Here is a 21,052-nt window from a genome sequence, read left to right on the forward strand (position 1 = left end):
TGGATAGATACTTTCTGGGAAAGGTGTGGAAGGCCTAATGTAGGCAAATGGGATCAGCATAGAAAGGTATCATAATCAGCATGGACAATGTAGGCTAGCGGGACCTATTCCTGTGTTGTACGATTCTACGAAAATTAACATAGCCCTCTACTTGAATTAATTATGTTCAAGAGATGGGCTAGCTCAAAGAGAACGGTGGTGGGAACATATTTTTCTGAAAAATAGAACAGGTACAGAGTCTTTAGGTAATGGATTCTCCCATCAAGAATAAGGTGGTCTGACACCTATACAACTGCCCTATGAATAGTAATCAGAGACCTCTGACAGCTGGAAGATAAAAGCTAACCAAAACCACCAACTTATGGCTCATTTAGAGGAATGTTAGTTTTTCCTTTGACTGAAACTAAGAATGGCAAAAATAAATTTTCCATGTGGACAAAACAATGCTGTGAATCACTTGAGAGATTCACCTTAAACCTGTTGGCTTGAAATTCTGCCCTGTGTTCGTTTAGGAAGAGAGACAACCAACACCGGAATATTCCAAAACTTGGGTTTATTGCAGAATCCGTAACTGGCACAGCGAATCCACGGAGTCGCTGGAGAAGGCGCGTTCCGACTTCCCCTTACAATCTGCTCTTATTTATATCCCTTTTCCCCCCCAGCACAACCCCCCGCTACATATTAGGTAACATCGGGCACTTGTGTCCATCTTATTGGCCCGATGCCATACACGCACGAGTTACCTGTTTCTTTTGTTTACTGAATCGCGTGACACTAGTAGTTTCGGTGTAGCGGAATCCCCAGTTTCGCTCCCCCCTCCCTCGCATTCCGGTCCCCTAATATTATGTGAGCCACTCCTGACCTGTAATGGCAGTCTCGAATTAACCCTAACAAACCTTAAGACCATTCCAATGCTTTTCTGGCCAATCTTCACCGATGACATCCATAACTACATTATACATTTCTTATCCTGTAACAGGTCCCATTCACCCATCATCCATGCTCACTCACCTGCATTGGCAAGGACCTACAATGGTTTGATTTAAAATTCTTGTTCTCATTTTCAAATCTCTCCATTGATTCACTTTGCTTTTGATGTAAACTCCTCTAATCCCTCTCTGCTTCTTCTTAAAGCCTTCTCACATTATCCAAACCATGTATATCAGTGGTCCCCAACCACTGCAGTTGACTCATATCGTTTCCTCGCAGTCTGGTAGCACGTGCTTTGCGGCCCGGTGGTTGGGGACCACTGATGTATAGTATCAAAACTTTTCCTTTCCCAATTCTCCCACCCCCCAAATGTTATTTTGTTTAATGTAATAATCCATAGTTGACAGAGCTTACATCCAACCCCCTCATCTTATGGTATTGTCTGCTCTGTTGAAACTATATGTTAACTATATGTAACTATGTGGTTTTGTGTAGGTCTTGTAGCTTTAGGTTTGTCTGATGGGTTTGTAGTTCCTTTCCGGGGAACATGCTAAGACGGTAGCGCGATATCGATACGCAGCAGCCTCTCCGGACTCTGGATTGGGGATTGCCAAATGTTATGTGGTTTTTCTTGTGTGGTCTGTTTTGTGCTTTTTCGTGATATCATTCCGGAGAATGTTGTCTCATTCTTTAACTGCATTGCATTTGTGGTTTATAAATGACAATAGACTGAATCTGAATCTAACAGAAGTCACTAGCATAATATTATACCAATGATCCTGATCTACACCAAGTAGTATAGGCTATACAATGTGAAATCAAATACATCTGCCTGTTGCAAAATTGGTGATAAACTTCCTCTAATTTCTCCATATCAATGCAATTTTTAAATAAAATAAACCTTCTTAATGCGATAGGCACAGCAAAAAACATAATCAAGGTGAACCCCAAGTCAATGATACAGTTTAGTGGGTAAACTGCTAATATGTGGTAAGTAATTTAATAATTTCAATAACAAGTATTTGGTTCCAGTCGTTTAAACATGCAGGTGGTGTGTTTTTCTGGGCTATCTCAATTGCCAAATTGAGCTGCACTTTACTACTGTAAAAGTCTAAAAGAATTCATACAACTTGATATGATAAACTATGTAATAAAAATTTATTGTACAGAATATCAATTATATTTAATGCATCTGTACTTGCATTTTTCTCATCAAAAAGCTTACAAAATCTATATCCGTTTTTTTAACTGATCTTTTAACTTCTTCCACTAACACAAGATGCACGTTCAAATAAATTGCACAGACATTACTGAGTACATTATTTTCTTGAAAAAATACTGTCCTAATCAAGGCAAATTGAAACGTTTTCAATTTTAGGCACCCAATATCAGCTTCTAGCACTCCCAAGGAAGGTGTGATTCACTTGGGTAAAGAGCAAAAAATTTTCACAGCTCCAACAAAGTGTCTTATGCTTTTACTTAAATTCCACCCCCTCCATACCACACAAATAAAACAGGGGACTAGGACCAGAGGACATAAATACTGAATTAGTTAAATTAAGTGTAAAAAAAACCAATGAGAAACAACTTCCTTTCTGAAAATCATGACAGAGGTAATAATCTGACAAATGGTATTGCCGAGAAAATAAAACAAAACTTAAGATTATTCATAATCTATTTTGTTGCCATAAATGGAAGGGTTAGTGCATTGAATGACGGTCTTGGGTTCTTTTAATATTTCCCCTCCTCCCCCCCCCCCCCCCCCCCCCCCCACACTTGAGGCACTTTGGGGTTTCACCAAGTGCAACTGCAAATTTAACACATAATCAGAGATTTGGACTATCAGCCCATGGGCAACATAAACAAAATTGGTTTTACATAGGAGCCAGTTTGAATTGGAGATGCCAGAGATAAAAAGACCAAATCCAATCTGCTGCACTGCCCTCTCCTGGAAGCAAAATAAAAAACACAACATGTAGACTAACCAGGCAGCAAAAGTTGGATGTTATTTGGTGCATTTTAAGATGTGCAAGGGTTTAAGCTCTTAAGCATCAACAGTACACAAATTAATATTCTGGAGCTATCAAAACCTGGGTCACAGTTAAAATTCATGGCACATACAGTGTGAACTAAAAAAAACACCTCATCTAATTGCATTAGAACTAGAAAGAGAAAAGATGTATTTGCCAATGCACCACAAAATTATGTAAAATTACTTCCACTATCAACACTGCTTTCTTTAATGCTAATTTATCTTTTCACTTGAATTGGTCAATCAGCTAAGCGAGTACCACAGTGTATAATTTGCTTACTTTAGTGCATATTACCTCAAATATAACCAGATCTTTTTTTATATAAATATAATAAATAAGTTTGCTGAAACGTCTTCAATGAACTAAAGCTTCTGTTTCTTAGCTTTCACCCTCTTTTTTAGTTCTTCCTCTTTCCTCATCTCTTCTGCATCCTCCATCATACCCAATCGCAAGCTGCGGAAGAAAACAATTCATGCTTTACAAGGGACAGAATACATTATTTCTTCTATTGCTCATCTTCTAGAGTCCCCACTATCCACATTCAAAGGGAAATTACAATAAATAGCAAATTAGTCAAATCAGTTTACAGCTCTTGGATGTTAAATTACACATTAAATCAAATGGCCAATGGAGAAAGTTGTTCTTCCCCAAATACCCATTCTACAATAAACCTCACACAATGCCAACAATATACGTAACCCTCATCTAAAATGTAAGAACTGTTTTAACAAAGTCTAAGCAAAATGTGAAGTGTAACCAGTTCATGGTACCACTAACACAAATTATTCAGAAGCTTAAAGATCAAATTTGCACCAGACATTTGTTCTTACACAATGAAAGCAAATCTTCCCCAGGAGATGCAAAAGCTAAAGGCTAACCAAAATGGTGCCTTTTCCCCCTTTTTCAATGATGTGCCCAGTTGTGTTTACAGTTAAAGTACCAAAGCGTGGCTGGAGATTAGTCAGGGGCAGGTTGACATCTGCCATCCTGCTACAAGTTCAGATCAATAAGCCAATAAAGCAAAAGATTGACTGTTAACTAGAAACAGAGATCTGCTGAAACAAAGCATTACACCTTGGGGCCAAAGGAGAAAATTGTCTTGACAGATGTGTTCTTACTCATGCCACACCAAATTGTAAGAACTGTGTTACAAGAGACACACCAGATCATCTGATCATTCCAAAATTTACAAATACATAAAAAGTATTTGCTGAATATGCAAAAATCACTTTCAATACAAACTCCAGGTAATATTGACAAATGCTCCAGTCTGAACTTTACCTTTTGGCTTCCTCTTTCTGCTGTTCTTTCCAGCTGCTCTCAATAAATCGCAAAGCATAGTCACTTTCATCCTTGTATCTGAAACACACAAATAGCTGCTTTTTAACTAGTGCTTTTCAAAGTGAGCCAAGGAAAATGAGCAAGCATGGATCATGTTTTTAATGCTTTCCTGCACATCCTTAACATATTTTTATTACATGCCAGGGAACAGAACACTTTTTATCAGAACTAAGTAGGAAACATTTTATTTCAAACCATTTTTCCCACCTAAGGCACACCTCACATGATCCATCCTACCCATCCTGAGACTATATGCTATGACTACTGTGAGTACAAGCCACCCTCAGCTGTATGACAGAATGCTATTAATGAAGTGCTTTCTTCTAACACTGTTAGCCTTATTATACTTACAGAATTTGTAAACTTTGCAGTGATTTTAACCTCAATGAAACAACACTCATGTTAAGAGGTTACCTTAGAATATTCTACTTGGGCTGTGTTCCCCTCTCTCTCCCCTATGGATTGAATGTATTGGGCCAGACAATCATTATCATTACAATGGTGTAGCAATAGCGTTAAAAACATTTATTTCACAATGGAAGCACAACCTTGCCAAAGTGAAATCATTCTAATCACTACGTTACACACCATTCCCATTTCAGAGGCACTAAGAACAAAAAGAAAATCAGCATTTAGTGTGAAACTGACAATTTGTAGTAATGGTGGAAACAAGGAAATGAAAATGAATAATAGGAAGGAATCATGCTGATTTTTTTTTGCCTTGCTAATAACTTTCATTAGAGTATACAAACAGCTTAGCAAATTCTTGACTTAGTAAACATGTGGTTGCCCAGCAATGTGTTGCAAATAAGTTTTACACAGTGGATTCTCATGTTGCCAGACAATCCTTATAGATTAAGGCGAGAGATTTAATAGTAACCTGAAGGGCTTTTTTCAGCCATAGGGTGGTCAGTGTATGGAATGAAATGCCAGAGAAAGTGGTTGACACAAGTATATTAACAATATTTGAATGGTACTTAGATACTTGGATAGGAAAGGTTTAGAAGGATATGAGCCAAATGCTGGCAAATTGGACCAGCTTAGATGGGAATTTTGGATGACATGGATCAGCAGGTCCAAAGGCCTGTTTCCGTGCTGTGTGACTCTATAAGTAAGGTCCAAGCTGCCAGAATTGTGAGGGGAGCTGCATTGCTCAGGAATAATTTAGCACTTATTTCAAAGCCTTATCTGTAAACAATATGTTGAATATCATGAATAACGAACCAGATGCTACAGAATTAGAAAGCATACTTTTATAAAATCTATTCAGTAAATAAATATGATACAGAGATACTGCTAGAAGTCAATGCTGAGACATGAAAGCAAAATACTTCAAGACCAAATTCTCCATGTGCTCCACCAAATGTTCTGATAACAAAATGAGTTAGCCGAGTAAAGACCTTGATTTCCTGCTTACACATATATCTTTGGCAGCGCAATCTTGATTTCTGCAAACGTTATCATTCTTACAGTCACTTCATGCATGACAGCAACATCACCAGCAAGACTTTGGTCTCCTTGGCTTAAAAAGTAATTGTGCTCACTTAGCACATAATCTAATTATCAAATATAAATATTAAATCAAGAAACAATTCGGAAATTAAAACTACCCTGCATTTACACAATTTACTAATACCTTGCTGTATAACAGACTAAACAAACATCAATAATCACAATTCTTCTATAGATATCAAAAATGGAGATAAAGACCTATCAACAAAGAATAAAAAAGCAGAATAAAAACATGGATAACTCTTCCTTCTCAACTGTTATGCAGCCTCAAAAAGAAAAGAATATTCTGAAACTTTTCAGAAAAATAAAGAAAAAGTCATTGTATCCAAACGTGAAATATTGTATAACTGGGAAGCCAAATTTTTTTCCCCGAAAGTACTAGAAACACTCAGAACAAGAGGTACTATACATGTTGAGTTTGAAATCAACAAGACACTAGGTATGATGTGGTGATTCAGAATTACTTCTAAATTAGAGATGCAATTAGCAGTTGCAACTACATCATGAAGAAACAGAGCTAGCAACAATGAGTAGCACTGCAGCAAGGAAGTTTAAGATCAATGACGCGACTGCAGTTAGGTGACAGCTCACTGGTAGTTTAAAAGGCAAGAAATATGACTAAATACTTTATTAATAACACTTTTCCCTGTGGTAAATTGTAGTAAGCTATCACTGCAAACAGTGAAGAGGTGAGCAAAAGCCAGGCTGACACGAGGGTTGAGCATGCCGATGTGATTCAAATTCGGAGCGCGACATGTCCGAGGAGAAGTGGTCAGAGAGGAGCTGGTGGAGAGGGGTTTCGGAGCCTGTCCACCTTAACGGGCAGCAAGGTTGGATTGATCTAGCTGCATAGCCAATTTAGAAAGGTCAAGTACAGGCTTAACAGCAGGGTACAGGCCCAGAGCATAATCACTGCAACAGGGCCCAGCCCAATGTTTGGACGTTTTAAATGATTTGTAGATTGGGTTCTTTTGTGTTTGATACTTTGATAATGACCTACTGAATAAGCAGCAAAGCACCTTTTCGAACAGGCTCATTCAGGTGCGCCGTCATAAGGATCATTACAGAAAATCTTTCCTACCAAATTCAATGAGCATATACAACAGTTCATCTCTATGCAACAGGAGCACACATCATAGTACAATAGTCTTTGTTTTATTATTTTGTACATTATTGCACATTGGTGCGTTATTATCATGTATATTATCATTCCGTAAATTAGTATTAGTTAAGTCTGCATACTTCTAAGTGTGTTTTTAAACATTGCTGCTGTAATGAAGGAATTTCCCACTCACGCTCTCCAACTCCATCTGTGATTCAGTCTCTGTCTCAACCTTGCTCTGACCACTTCTCCTCGGACATGTCGAGCTCCGAATTTGAATCACAACGGCATAAATGTACTTTGAACTTTGAAACAACAAGTCTAACTTGCTGGGTATTTCCAAAACTGAGTGTTGTATCTTTTTTCCAAAATCTCCAGTGTTTCACATTTAGTGAAACAGCTGAAAGCTCAAGATTACACCAACTTCGACCGTGGAACAAGTGTTGAGAAGAAAAATGAAGGAATGGAGATTTCATAAAATACAGAGTTTAAGTTCCTAGGCTTTTAAATTATTAACATTTTTATATGACATCCCAGCTTGCGAAAGCAGCTCTGTTCAAAATAGGAAGACATAAAGGTGTACATTTCCTCCCTTGCCATAAATCAATTATGTACATATGGCAGAAAGAAAAGGTAAATAATCCAATAAGCAAATCAAACAGAATTAATAAAAGTCATCAGTTGGACTAAATTTGAAATACCTAACAGAACATTCAAATTAGGGAATCATGAAAGAAGCAGGAAGAGACATCAGAAGAGTATATTTATATCTTAAAAAAAATTTTAAGACAGATCTTCAAGAAATTCAAAAGATTTACAGTAAGGTCACGATAACAACTAAAATGTAGTGAAGACATTGAATTGATAATATTATTCAGCCACGCATGAATTTTGGGGTATTGGATGGTTGAGTGATATGTAGTTCAAAGATTAAAAGAGACAGTAGATGGATGAATTAAGGGCTGTGTATGGGAGAACAACAGCTTTAAGGCACACACATTATTCAGAAAGAAAACATATCTCTGCTAAACAGCGTAGACCCCCTCAGCATGATTAGATCATGGAATAAAGAGATGTTGCAAAGAATCAGTCACCTGGTTGGATCTAGTCTGATTAAAGCATTAAAGACCCAGATCATGCCTTCTGCTTTGTTAAATGCAAATGAGGAACAACCTTGATAATTGAATGAACTGATTCTGAGGCTTTCACTGGAGTTGTTTTTCACTTTATATCATTTTATATTCAAACAAAAGATGATATATATATTTATAAAATCATAATCGCAGGGCAATGCTGGTTATCTAAAATGAAAAGTCCTACAGGACTACCCCACCAGCCAGTTGATTGACAGTGGTGGAGATGGACGGTGTTGCAACCTGCTTTAGTCACCTAGGGAAGACGGTGTCAGAGGCGGTGTGCAGTCCAACAAATGGTGGAAATGACTGGCTTGGACTGTGCTCGCAAGACCCTGTTGGACACTGGTAATGTAGAATACTGAGAGTCTGATTCACTGGTGAGACCGACAGCGGGGGAGTTGTGTGACTTCAGTTGTGGATTGGATCAGGGCCTCGTACTTTGAGGTCGCCCGGTGCAGCTGCCAGGGAACAAGATATCAGAACTGGCCGTGTGCAGCTGGATTCAGAGCTGGGCTGGGGGCTGGCTCGTCCCATCAGTGCTGCTGTCCAGTGTTCACTTGGAAGACAACCTGGTTGCATTCACCTGCAGAATTGCTCTTGCAGAAACTTGGTTCCAGGGCAACATCCACTCACCATCAATCTACAGGCCATGACACTCAGGAACTTACACTACATTATTTTTTTTATTTTTTTGAAACTATGCTTTTCTGCTATCATAATTATATGGGCCGTGTGTGACTGCTGGTACTGTGCACCATGGCCCTGGAGGAACACCGATTTGTTTGACTGTATTGATGTGTATGGTTGAATGACAAGTAAAGTGAAGCTTGAACAATAATAACGAAGGGAAAGGGGGCCATAATCAGGTGAGCTAATAAATAAAACACAAGAAAATACAAAAGGAATTGTTACCAACAACCATCATTTTTAAAATTAGGGTGCAGTGTTCCGTGATCTGAAAATGCTAAATCTAATGATGACTCGAGTACTTAATCATAATTCTTCAGTTTGATTCAGTGAGACTACAACCTAGCAACCCTGGTCTCATCAATGCAATGGTTAAAGGAGGCAGCTCACCACTACTTTCTCAAGATCAATTACAGATTAAAGGTGGACCTGTCAAGCCTGCTCATATCATGAAAATAAGAAAGAATGTTGCAAGATGTGGAGCTGTTCTTTATGTTTACACCAGGCTATGCTGAGTTAATGTCAGAGGCTAATAAGAGGTCAAAGTGAGTTGGGTCAGTTAACTAAAAGGTGACTGAAAGCTTGGGGATTATTTTCAGACAAATTAAACTAATACACAAAGCAATGGAAACCAAATAGTGAACAATGAATATAATATGTTCAACTTAAGAGAGTACAAGCAAATCACTACCAGACAAAGCAAATACCAGACAGTGGTATTACCTGGAAGAGTATTTAGTACCTTGCAGAATGAGAAATGTGGTGGTAAAACAGCCAAATAATACACTTCCTGTGCCTGCACCACAACCCATTTTGTCATTTACTTTTCCTGCTTTCTGTACCAAAAGTGCAGACACCACCATTTATTCTCTTCTTCCTTGCCCTCAAAAACCCTTTCTCTTCTCCCAGGAATATCAATGGCAGCATTCTCATTGTTACCATGCAACCACTTCACAGATTTAAGCCAAACCAGTGGTCTTCTTGTTCAGAAATGTTACTGTGAAAGTGCTAATTTGTCTTTACCTCAAATCCTCAATATACCTTATTTCCATTTCCTTAAAATGAAGCCCAATTTTAAAATTTCCTTTGGTGTTTAATTTAAAAGAGCTGCTATTTCACAGATTGTGTGAAGAACCTCTTCCTATTAACTCTGATCGATCTAAAACTTTAGAAGTTAGAAATCAATCAATGTTCTGATTCTCCTACCAGACAGGCAAGGTTATTTCTCAGCACATAAATAAATAGAGACGAAGACTGAAAGGAGTTGTCTTACTTGGTGCGATCATATCCAAAGATTTCCTTGATGTGCTTTGAGATTTCATCTTGCTGTTCCCCAGCATCGTCAATGAAATCATCCATTTCTGAGTCATATTCATCGTCGTCTTCATCATCATCCAGCCGTCGCTTATATGATATAGGACCAGTTGACCTTATAGGATGCCCTGAGACACAGAAACGAACAATGATATCTTGTAAGACATTCAGCACTGGTTAATTAACAAGTAGAGACCATGGGTTCCCACAACAGAGCAAAGGTCTGCCCAGTGTGACAGCACAGCATCACTCAAGTCAGTACCATTTTATAACGAAGATATAATTACCACTCCTCAGGTCTTATTATAACATTTCAGTGGTGACAAAATTTAGAATAAGGGAAAAGAAAAAAAATCTGCCTTTCGAATTCCAGGCTCAGATTCCATTAGTTCACTCTCACAATCATCCAGATTATGCACATTTCCATCCCGCTCATTCAGCAATTCTGACAGATTATTTGATAGTGGATGGTATTCAGACCTAATCTAATTGGCTTTACAACCAAGACCCATATACTATGTAAGCACGTGTATGTCCTAAAGTGCACCATATGCACTTTAGGAGTGGATGCATTAAGCAAATTACCCAAGGTGAGCCTAGAAACTAGATTATGTCAAGGCATGTTAGTCCACATGATACAATAGAACCTTTTAAATAGTACAATAATTCAAGAATAGTTCAAAAGCATTTTTAAAATTTTATTCCTGTGTGCAAAAATTTTTTTGCTAGCATAAGCATGACTAAATAGAAAGGCCACAGGACACTATTTCCACTTTAACTAACTCCAGTGACCTAGCCACTACAATGATCTGGGGTAGAGAATTCCAGAGATTGACCACCCTCTGAACAAAACTCCAATAACCTAATTTTAAATGTCTGCCCCATGTTTATTAGCAAGTGATCACAGAAATAGTCACACTTTACCATTTGAAATACATTTTAAAATCATTTCAAACATTTGCCCAAGTTCACAAGTCTGCAAGAACCAAATTGCAAACTTGAACACCACTAATGCATCAAAACTTAAAAAACATTTACCAAAAGGAACACTAACACTTTCCTAGCATATCCATATTCCTTAACAGCAAAATCAGTTTACTGTGTGCAAATCTAAATGGATGTGAAAGGCATAATCCAGAATGGATGAATTCATGCTGAGACTCAGAATAATTCTTAAAGGGGAAACATACACAACATGAAAACATGAAACAAAAGAGAAAATGCTGGAAATAGCAGATCAGGCAGCCTTGGTGGAAACAAAAGCTAAGTTAATGTTCCACCTGAGACTTTAATCAGTTTTTACTTATCTAATGTTTTGTGTGAGAGGTTGTCTCTTGTATATCTAAAGATATAAATCCTTGAAGACTAAAACTCTTTGATGGAACTAGAATTGGAGTTCCTAAGGCGCTTGTTTTTCTTCTGCTAAATTCTATACCATTAGGTAATAAATAATGTAGAAGTGATTTAAAGTTATTTCATATTTTAATGTAGTACCTGGCGGGCGCATCATTGGCCTATGCCCTGGTGGTGGTGGCCTCCTGTTGATCATCTGTCCATTGCTGGGCCTTGAAGGAAAGTTCTTTGACGATATTGTTTCTGATACCACAGTACATTTGGGTTTTGCTTCTGCAGCTCCACTTCCAGGTCGCCCAGTTCCAGGACTTGGAGCATTCCCATGTCGGCCAGGCACAGCCAATGTATTTCCAGGTCTCATTGATCCAGAGGCATTTGTGGTTTTTGATTGCAGAGACCCAGAATTAGGCCTTAGAGTACCCGAAGTTCTCTCTTTTGACTGCATGGAGTCTGAAGCACCTGCACAAGGCGGCCTAGAATTACTCACACTACTGGGCCTCGATTGGCCCAATTTGCTTGCACTACTTGTTTGCTTTTGGCTAAAGCCACAGGAAGCTTTGGGTCGCTCAGGAGCTGAACTACTCGCACTTTTGGAGTTCAGACTTGAAGATTCTGTCCTTTCAGGTCTTGTGGAAACATTATTAACTTTCCCAGAAGACATAGGTCTATTAATTTTCTTTTGGGTGTGTTTTGAAGACAATGCAGAATGGCTTCCATTTGATCCAGGTTTCAAACCTTTGCTTGGTGTTTGAAAGCTACTTCCTGATTTTGCTGAAATATTTATTGCAGTTTTCCCACTACTACCACTAGCAGATGCTTTGTAGGTAGAACAGCCACTCCCTAATGAAGATTTGGACTTTTCTTGAGCTGGTACCTTGTGAGATGGTGTAGGAGGTAATCTTTCACTAGATGACATTTTCGGTTTTTTGCTAATACTGGGGACAGACTTTGAGCTATTCTCTCTGGATAAGGTAATTTTCTCTCCTGAGCCTTGTGCTATATTTATGCTTTTGTTGCCTTTAATTGAAGGTTCTTTCTTTGATGAGCTGGTTGGATGTGAAAATGAGACCACTTTCTCGGATTTCATTTTGTCATTCTGTTTTTGTCGTTTGCGCTCTAAAAATTCAAGTTCTTTCAGTTCTTCTGCTGTATATAGCTTCTCCTCCACCTTTTTAATTGGCTTAAGCTCCACTGGCTCAAACTGTTTCTTCTCAGCCAGCTTCAGGAGATCTGTGAAGTTCATTGGTGGCTTCTTTGGAACCTGGGACACTTTAGCCTTGTTATGAGCTTGTTCAGGTACTTTTGCCACCTCATCAGGTTTTTTATACAGCTTTTTGGGCTCCCTAGCTGGTCTCTCTGGCTCTCTGTGTTGATGTTTCAGCTGTTTAACTGCTACCTCAGGCTGTCTGTAATGCTGTTTGCTTGCTCTCTCATCCCAATGCTCTACAAACTCCTCAGAACCTTCAGAATATTCTGCATCCGACATTTCATATTCAGCCTGTTCCCCTTCATAGTAATCCTCATTGTTGTCATCCATTCTTTGTTCTTTCCCCTCATCATCACAAATCCTCTTTCTGCCTTTCTGATCCACAGGAATACCATTATAACCTCTGAAATTGTCCTTTGTCCGAGTAGCCATTGCTCTGGCTTTACGATCATGCTTTAGTGCAACTCGTTTTGCAAATAGCTCCTCTTTCCGCCGCCGGTCTTCCAAATCTACATTTTAAAAGTGATTAAAACAACACATTAGATCCTAAGTGCAATAACAAAGAAGCAGGCATAGTCTATCTAACCAAGCACATGCATTTTCTTCTCAACTTTTTCTGAGGAACTGTACAGAAGCTTTTGGGTGTCCAGCCAAGGCTTAGCCAATCAATAGCAAACCGAAACATTTAACACCAAGTCAAATATTAGCCAATTACAGTCGGCCCTCCTTATCCGTGGGGGATTGGTTCCGGGACCCCCTGCGGATACCAAAAAATGCGGATGCTCAAATCCCTTATTTAGCCTGAGCAATGCGGTGGACTGTAGGACCCAGAGGAACCCCAGACCTTATTTAACCTGTCTCAGTACGGTGGACTTTAGGAGCAGGCACAGCTCTGAATCCACAGTGATTCTGTTCACAAAAATAATCACGATCACAATTGAAAATAAAGTGGAAGTAATAAAGCCATCGGAACAATTTTAAGGGAGCATGTGTAAGGCCCTGCCCCAATGAAAGCTACAATTATTACTAAGCAATGCAGTGGTTTAATTATTGAAATACATACATTTCTTCAGTGTTTTATATGTATAGAAGGGTAAAATGTATACTATATACTAAGACAAACGTTTGACTAACTGATGCTAAATAATACCGAATGTACCTGTTCCGACTTCAAATCTGACTTAATCACAGACTCAGGAATGGAACTCGTTCATAACCCGGGGACTGCCTGTACTTTTAAATCATCTCTAGATTACTTATAGTACGTAATAGAATGCAAATGTATGCAAATAGTTGTTATACTGTATTTCTTAGGGAATAATGACAAGAAAAAAATTTGTACATGCTCAAATAACGAGTGCTGGAGAGAGAACTTCCGGGTTTTCCCGATCTGTGGTTGGTTAAATCCGCGCACGCGGAACCCGCGGATAAGGAGGGCCGACTCTATTAGCTCAAACCTGAAAAAGGAATGCAGCATGGGCTGCCATCAAAGACTTATCAAATGGAATTTGTGATTATCTTTATTTCTGAGATTAAGTTTAGTACTGAAGATGTCCGGCTAAGAGAAACACTTGGAGTAATTTTCTAGAGCTGGGACAATTGAATTTCAACAACCAAAACCACTTTCCTTTGTCTATCTAGTATGGCTTCAAGCATCAGCTGATTTTTGCTGATGCCTGATAAGTTTTACCAGGGCTCCTCGGTGCCACATACTCCATTAAATGCTGATTTGACATAGAGAATAGTCACACTGACCTCTGACCTCAGTCTACACCTCTGAACTCAACTTTCCTGGTTTATATTTGAGCCATATCTGTGAAGAGGTCTAAAGCAAACTAGCTCCCAAAAGGACTTAAACTGCACACTATTTATAAAATCTTTCATCATGTTTTTGATGATCGAGAGTAGACCCACTAGGTATAGCTAATCAAATTGAAATTATCTTCCACTTTTCCTTACCTATGAGAGTATCAAAACTAGCTAAAGCTAGTTAGTTCTGATGTGAAGGTTTTCAGTATTATAGCAGGTCTCATAACCTTTTGTATATACAATGGTCTCGGGCATTTTGTGTTATCACCTGAATTTAATAAAATTGGTTGACAGCTAGTTTCTGTGATAGAGGAGATCTTAAGAGGAAGAAGAAATGCATCATCTACAGAGGGCTTTAGAGCTAGTTACAAGTCAAATACCTTCCATTGTCTCTCATTTCTATGATTGATTGTTTGTAGAAAGCAAAAGATATTTTATGCTTTCACATATGGACCATATATTGACACTATTCAGGGTTTTGATAAATTAAATTATTCAGTACACATATTTTCAGGCAGACTTTTTGCACACCAAAAATGACAGTGTGCTATGCTCTGCCAGAGAAAGCAGGATCTCCCAGTGGCCATATATTTTAATTCCCCGTCCCATTCTCATTCTGATATGTCTATCCATGGCCTTCTCTACTATCAAGATGAAGCCACACTCAGGTTGGAGGAACAACACCCTATATACCAGCTGGGTAGCCTCCAACCTGATTGCATGAACACTGATTTCTCTAACTTCCGTTAATGCCCCTCCTCCCCTTCTTACCCCATCCCTGATTTATTTATTTCCCCCCCTACTCTTTTTGTTCTCTCTCTGGTCATCACTCTTTGCCTGTTCTCCATCTCCCTTTGGTGCTCTCCTCCCTGTTCTTTCTCCCTCGACCTCCCGCCCCATGATCCTTTCCCTTCTCCAACTCTGTATCCCTTTTGCCAATCACCTTTCCAGCTCTCAGCTTCACCCCACCCCCTCCGGTCTTCTCCTATCATTTCGCATTTCCCCCTCCCCCTCCTACTTTCAAATCTCTTACTATCTTTTCTTTCAGTTAGTCCTGACAAAGGGTCTCGGCCCGAAATGTTAACAGTGCTTCTTGCTATAGATGCTGCCTGGCCTGCTGTGTTCCACCAGCATTTTGTGTGTGTTGTTTGAATTTCCAGCATCTGCAGATTTCCTCAAGTGTGCTTGATTTACTACTTATATAATGGAGTAAACAATTTTAATTTACATACACAATACATCTCAGGTCTGTAATGGTCACCCAAGCAATCCACTGTCCTGCATTTGGAAATGGCTTGGAGAGAAAATTTCAGATTTCGTAAACCCACCCCGTGGAAGCTCTTCTAGATGTAACCTAGAATAACCCAGGTTCATTTCTACTATTACGTCTTATTTTTCTGGTCTTGGGAAGAAAGTTACTTTATAAAACTCAATCAGAAACCCTTCAAAAAGGAACACATTATTTATCTTTGAATCAGTACATACTTAAGCACTTACTCAGTCTCTAATAACATGCTAAAGTAACTTCCCCATATGCATTTGATTAATAGTTTAATTTTTTTTTCATTTTCCACTGCCCTTAAATAATAGATACTACTACTGGATTTGCTGCATTTAAATTTAGGGAACCGAAATGTACACAAACACTCAATGTCTCCAAGAGGCTTCATCAATACTTTAATGTGCAGAAATAGCTATCCCACTATTTCTATATCCATTCAATTGTTTTCCAGATGCTTCCTGCTCTACTGACTGCATCTTTTATTTTTAATTTCAAATCCGTTACACTGGTTTTACTATCTGGGTTACTCGCATTCCGACATCCAGAACATCTGAATAGTTCATGTTCACCAATAGCTCGTGCCTATATTCAAAGATTCAAAAGCACATTTTATTATCGATGTACGTAAAATACATCTCTGAAATTCGTCTCTCCACCTAGCCATAAAATACAGAAAAAACATAGTAGTTCAGGACACCCCCTCCCCCACAAAGAAGTCCATCTATCCTCCAATTAAAACTTACTTCAGGTGTTACTATATTGGTTCCTTCAAGATCTCCCCAAATTTTGTGTATTTACACGGCTGGTAGCACATCACCCGTTCACACCAACCTGCAAGCAGTAACTAAATATGTAGGATGCATGCAAAAGAACTGATGTTCAGAGGAGAAAGAAAATTTATATCAACAGCTTTGGAGTTTATCCAGTAACAAATTAAAATATACTTAAGGGCACAATTCTGATAGATAGTCAACCATTCCACTTGTTGCCACTTTTGACTTCTAATATATCACACATTTGAAGTTTAGAAGTTCAGAAGATCATGCAGAATTTCTCAGAAGTTTTTGTAGCAAATCTCCATCAGAAAATGAGGCATAATGACGATATTGTACCAAACAACATCTCTTAGATATTGTACCTTTTTTTCTCAGCTCTTCCTCCCTGCGTTTGAGGAATGCTTGCACTGCTGTAGACTGAACCTGTTTCACTTGTTGGTTCTTCTTTGGTGGTTTCACTGACAAGCTATAACGCTTCTGTTAAGGAAAGAACAAGAATAAACATAAATATCATATCCAATTTGCCCATGAGGAGAAAAAAATACCCTTTAGAATTAACATCAGTAGAAACACAAACAGAACTGGTGTCCTAATTGCTCACGACCACAGACTGTATTCCGAGACAAAAACATGCAAATACCAGAGTTCACTTCCCATTTTCTGTTGAGTTTGCAAATAGTAGTCAGAGAAATGTTGCACTTGTTCCGCATGCAAGGATAAGTGCCAGGATGGAGATCGGTGGGAAGGGATGGGGGGGATGACGTGGACAAGGGAGTCGCAATCCCTGTGGAAAGCAGAAAGGGGGGGGGGGTGGAGGGAAAGATGTGCTTGGTAGTGGGATCCCGTTGGAGGTTGTGGAAGTTATAGAGAATTATACGTTGGATCCGGAGGCTGGGGGGGTGGTAGGTGAGGACAAGGGGGACCCTATCCCGAGTGGGGTGGTGGGCGGATGGGGTGAGGGCAGATGTGCGGGACATGGGAGAGATGCGTTTGAGAGCAGAGTTGATGGTGGAAGAAGGGAAGCCCCTTTGTTTAAAAAAGGAAGACATCTCCTTCGTCCTGGAATGAAAAGCCTCATCCTGAGAGCAGATGTGGCAGAGACGGAGGAATAGTCCAGGTAGCTGTGACAGTCTGTAGGCTTATAGTAGATATCAATAGATAGACTGTCTCCAGAGATGGAGGCAGAAAGATCAAGAAAGGGGAGGGAGGTGTCAGAAATAGATCAGGTAAATTTTAGGGCAGGGCAAAAGTTGGAGGCAAAGTTAATGAAGTCAACGAGCTCAGCATACGTGTAGGAGGCAGTGCCAATGCAACGACCCAACGCAGACTGGGAGACCGTTTCGTTGAACACCTACGCTCTGTCCGCCAGAGAAAGCAGGATCTCCCAGTGGCCACACATTTTAATTCCACGTCCCATTTCCATTCTGATATGTCTATCCATGACCTTCTCTACTGTCAAGATGAAGCCACACTCAGGTTGGAGGAACAACACCTTATATACCAGCTGGGTAGCCTCCAACCTGATGGCATGAACATTGACTTCTCTATCTTCCATTAATGCCCCTCCCCTTCTTACCCCATCCCTGACATCTTCCATTAATGCCCCTCCCCTTCTTACCCCATCCCTGACATATTTAGTTGTTTGTTTTTTTCTCTCTCTCTCTGCCCATCACTCTGCCTGTTCTCCATCTCCCTCTGGTGCTCCCCCCTCCCCCTTTCTTTCTCCCTAGGCCTCCCATCCCATGATCCTTTCCCTTCTCTAGCTCAGTATCCCTTTTGCCAATCACCTTTCTGGCTCTCAGCTTCACCCCACCCCCTCCGGTCTTCTCCTATCATTTCGCATTTCCCCCTCCCCCCCTCCTACTTTCAAATCTCTTACTATCTTTCCTTTCAGCTGGTCCTGACGAAGGGTCTCAGCCCAAAACGTCGACAACGCTTCTCCCTATAGATGCTGCCTGGCCTGCTGCATTCCACCAGCATTTTGTGTGTGTTGCTTGAATTTCCAGCATCTGCAGATTTCCTTGTGTTTGCCTTTCAAGTATTCATTCCTTTGCTATGTAACATGTACAAATATGCTGGAGGAACTCAGCCGGTCAAGAAGCGTCTACGAGAAACAAATAAACAACTGGTGTTTTGGGCAAAGACCCTTCATCAGGACTGGAAAAGAAGGGGGAAGAAGCCAAAATATGAATATGGGAGGATAGGGAAAGAGTACAAGCTGGAAGGTGAGATGAAGCCAGGTGTATGGGAGGGGTGGGGATGAAGTAAGAAGCTGGGAGTTGACAAGCGAAAAGGGTAAAGGGCTACAGAAATCTGATAGGAGAGGAGAGTGGATAATGGGAGAAATGGAATGAGGAGAGGAATCAGGGGAGATGATAGGCAGGGGAGAAGAAGAGCAGAGGCAAAAGGGGGGAGGGTGAGTATTACCAGAGGTTAGAGAAATCGACATTCATGCCATCATACTATAGGCTACCCAGACAGAATACAAGGTGTTGCTCCTTCAACCTGAGAATGGTCTCATTTTGGCAGTATATTTTGGTTATTCTTCTGCTATATTCCTTTCACACAAACAATGACATTCAAGATAGAAACTGATATTATTGACTCTTACACTGAATTTGAAGTGCAAATTATTAGTAAGGGTTTCAGTATTTATAATGGAGGAAATCTGATAGCACCTTCAATGATACATCTGCATAAACAAAAACAAACTCAAGTAGCTCCATGCTGTTCCATAAGACAAAATATTCTGATGCTTCAGATCTTCAGGAGTCAAAGAACTGATGGCAACTGTTTATGAACTATTTTTATTGTAAATGGTATTTGAAGTGTTATACAGTTTAAAAAAATATAAAGGCCTTTGTTCAACAATCCTAGACCTAAAAAAAAGTTGAGAGAATTGTTACTACTTTAAATGATTCAAAATAGATTTTTAAAATTAAATAAAATATTCTGAACACCCAAGCACAAAATTCTAGGTTGATTCTTCAGTACCCTGCAAAAGGAGTTCTGCACTGTTGGGCGTGTATCTCTTATATAAGACATTAGATCATCCTTGCACCCACGCTCTCAGATTTGAGAAAAATACCTGAATTTCAGTAATTGCCCTATTTATCCCTCACTCAACGTTACCAAAGATACAGTCATGGTGGGCAGAACAGAGGCAATGCCATACAGCTCCTGACGAAGGGTCTCAGCCTGAAACTTTAGAGTGCTTGTTTCCACGGACGCTGCCCGACCTGCTGAGTTCCTCCAGCTTGTTGTATCTGTTGCTATACAGATCCAGCTACTTGGCTTAAATCCTGACTTTGGGAGCTACGTGCAAGGGTTACATGTTCTCCTTATGACCATATTGACTTCTGTTGGTGCTCTGTTTCCTTCTGCATCCAAAGAGCATGCCGCTGGGTTAACTGGCAGCTGTAAATTACCCCTAGTGTCAGTGGGTCACAGATGAATCTAAAGGACTTGAAAGGTATGCGAGAGAGGTTACAGAACAGTAAGATGGGAAAGTTGGACTGTTGGGCCTATTCTGATAATAGATGTGGATTTGAGGGCCAACTGACCTCCTTTGGTGCTGAATGAAGTGGGGTTGCTGTATTGCTGTTTGCATGCAAACTGGTTGCTACACTCTGTCATTATAAGAACAGACTATACTTAAAGTGTGTCATTAGTTGCAAAAAAAAACACTTTGGGCTATTCTAAAAGGGAATAATGGATCTCTAGCAGCAGCCCAAGGATGAGTAATAAGCCCAAAGTGTACAAGCAATTAAATTTAAGACCCAGATGTTTACTAGTAGGGATTGGACATGAGCAATGGCAGTGCCTCAAACAATGTAAATTGGTGAGCAGCCCTACTGATAACTAATAGATGACAAGGGTGTGTCAAAGTTACAGCTGTGTTTTAATTTTATGAATGACATTCAATAATTAAAATATAGAGTAAAAGAAAATTAAATATTTAAGTACTACAATAAACTAATTCCAATAGAGCTATATTCCAGTGTAAATGTTGCAGAATTTCTGCAAGATTGTCAATATAGTCCGCTCCATCCTGGGTACCCAGGACATCTTTAGGGAGTGGTGTCTCAGAAAGGAAGTGTTCATTATTAAGGACCTCCAGCACCCAGGGCATTCCCTTTTCACACTGTTACCATCAGGTAGGAGATACAGAAGCTTGAAGGCACACACTCAGTGATTCAGGAACAGCTTCTTCCCCTCTGCCATCCAATTCCTAGATTGACATTGAACCTTTGGACACTACCTCACTTTTAAAAAAGTATACAGTACTTCTGTTTTTGCAGTTTAGAAAAAAACTATTCAATATATGTAATTGATTACTTGTTCATTATTATTTTTATTTTATTTATTATTTTTTTTCCTTTGCTAGATGATGATTGCATTGACCGGCTGCTGCCGCCAAATTAACAAATGTCACGTCACATACCGGTGATAATAAACCTGATTCTGATTCCGAAATAGTCATGGGAAAAATTGCAGACTTCGGATCAGAGTGCTATTTAGGATGCTGTGATTAGTCTCATTTTAAGCTAATAAGAGCTTTGAGAAAAGA

General features: G+C 39.5%; 1 protein-coding gene across 1 annotated transcript in view; it reads right to left on the reverse strand.

Annotated features, from left to right (window-relative positions):
• Positions 1–2,705: 2,705 nt before the first annotated feature.
• The window catches only part of spty2d1 (SPT2 chromatin protein domain containing 1), a 33,017-nt gene continuing 14,670 nt past the window's right edge, over positions 2,706–21,052 (reverse strand). The window contains exons 2-6 of the mRNA XM_073049353.1: positions 16,845–16,959; positions 11,550–13,124; positions 10,015–10,183; positions 4,245–4,322; positions 2,706–3,416 (exon numbers count right to left, since the gene is read on the reverse strand). Coding sequence (XP_072905454.1) covers positions 3,326–3,416; positions 4,245–4,322; positions 10,015–10,183; positions 11,550–13,124; positions 16,845–16,959 — 2,028 coding nt within the window. The 3' untranslated portion in view covers positions 2,706–3,325. The remainder of the gene's footprint in view (positions 3,417–4,244; positions 4,323–10,014; positions 10,184–11,549; positions 13,125–16,844; positions 16,960–21,052) is intronic.

This window comes from Hemitrygon akajei, chromosome 6 (assembly GCF_048418815.1).
Source record: "Hemitrygon akajei chromosome 6, sHemAka1.3, whole genome shotgun sequence".
Lineage (NCBI taxonomy): Eukaryota > Metazoa > Chordata > Chondrichthyes > Myliobatiformes > Dasyatidae > Hemitrygon > Hemitrygon akajei.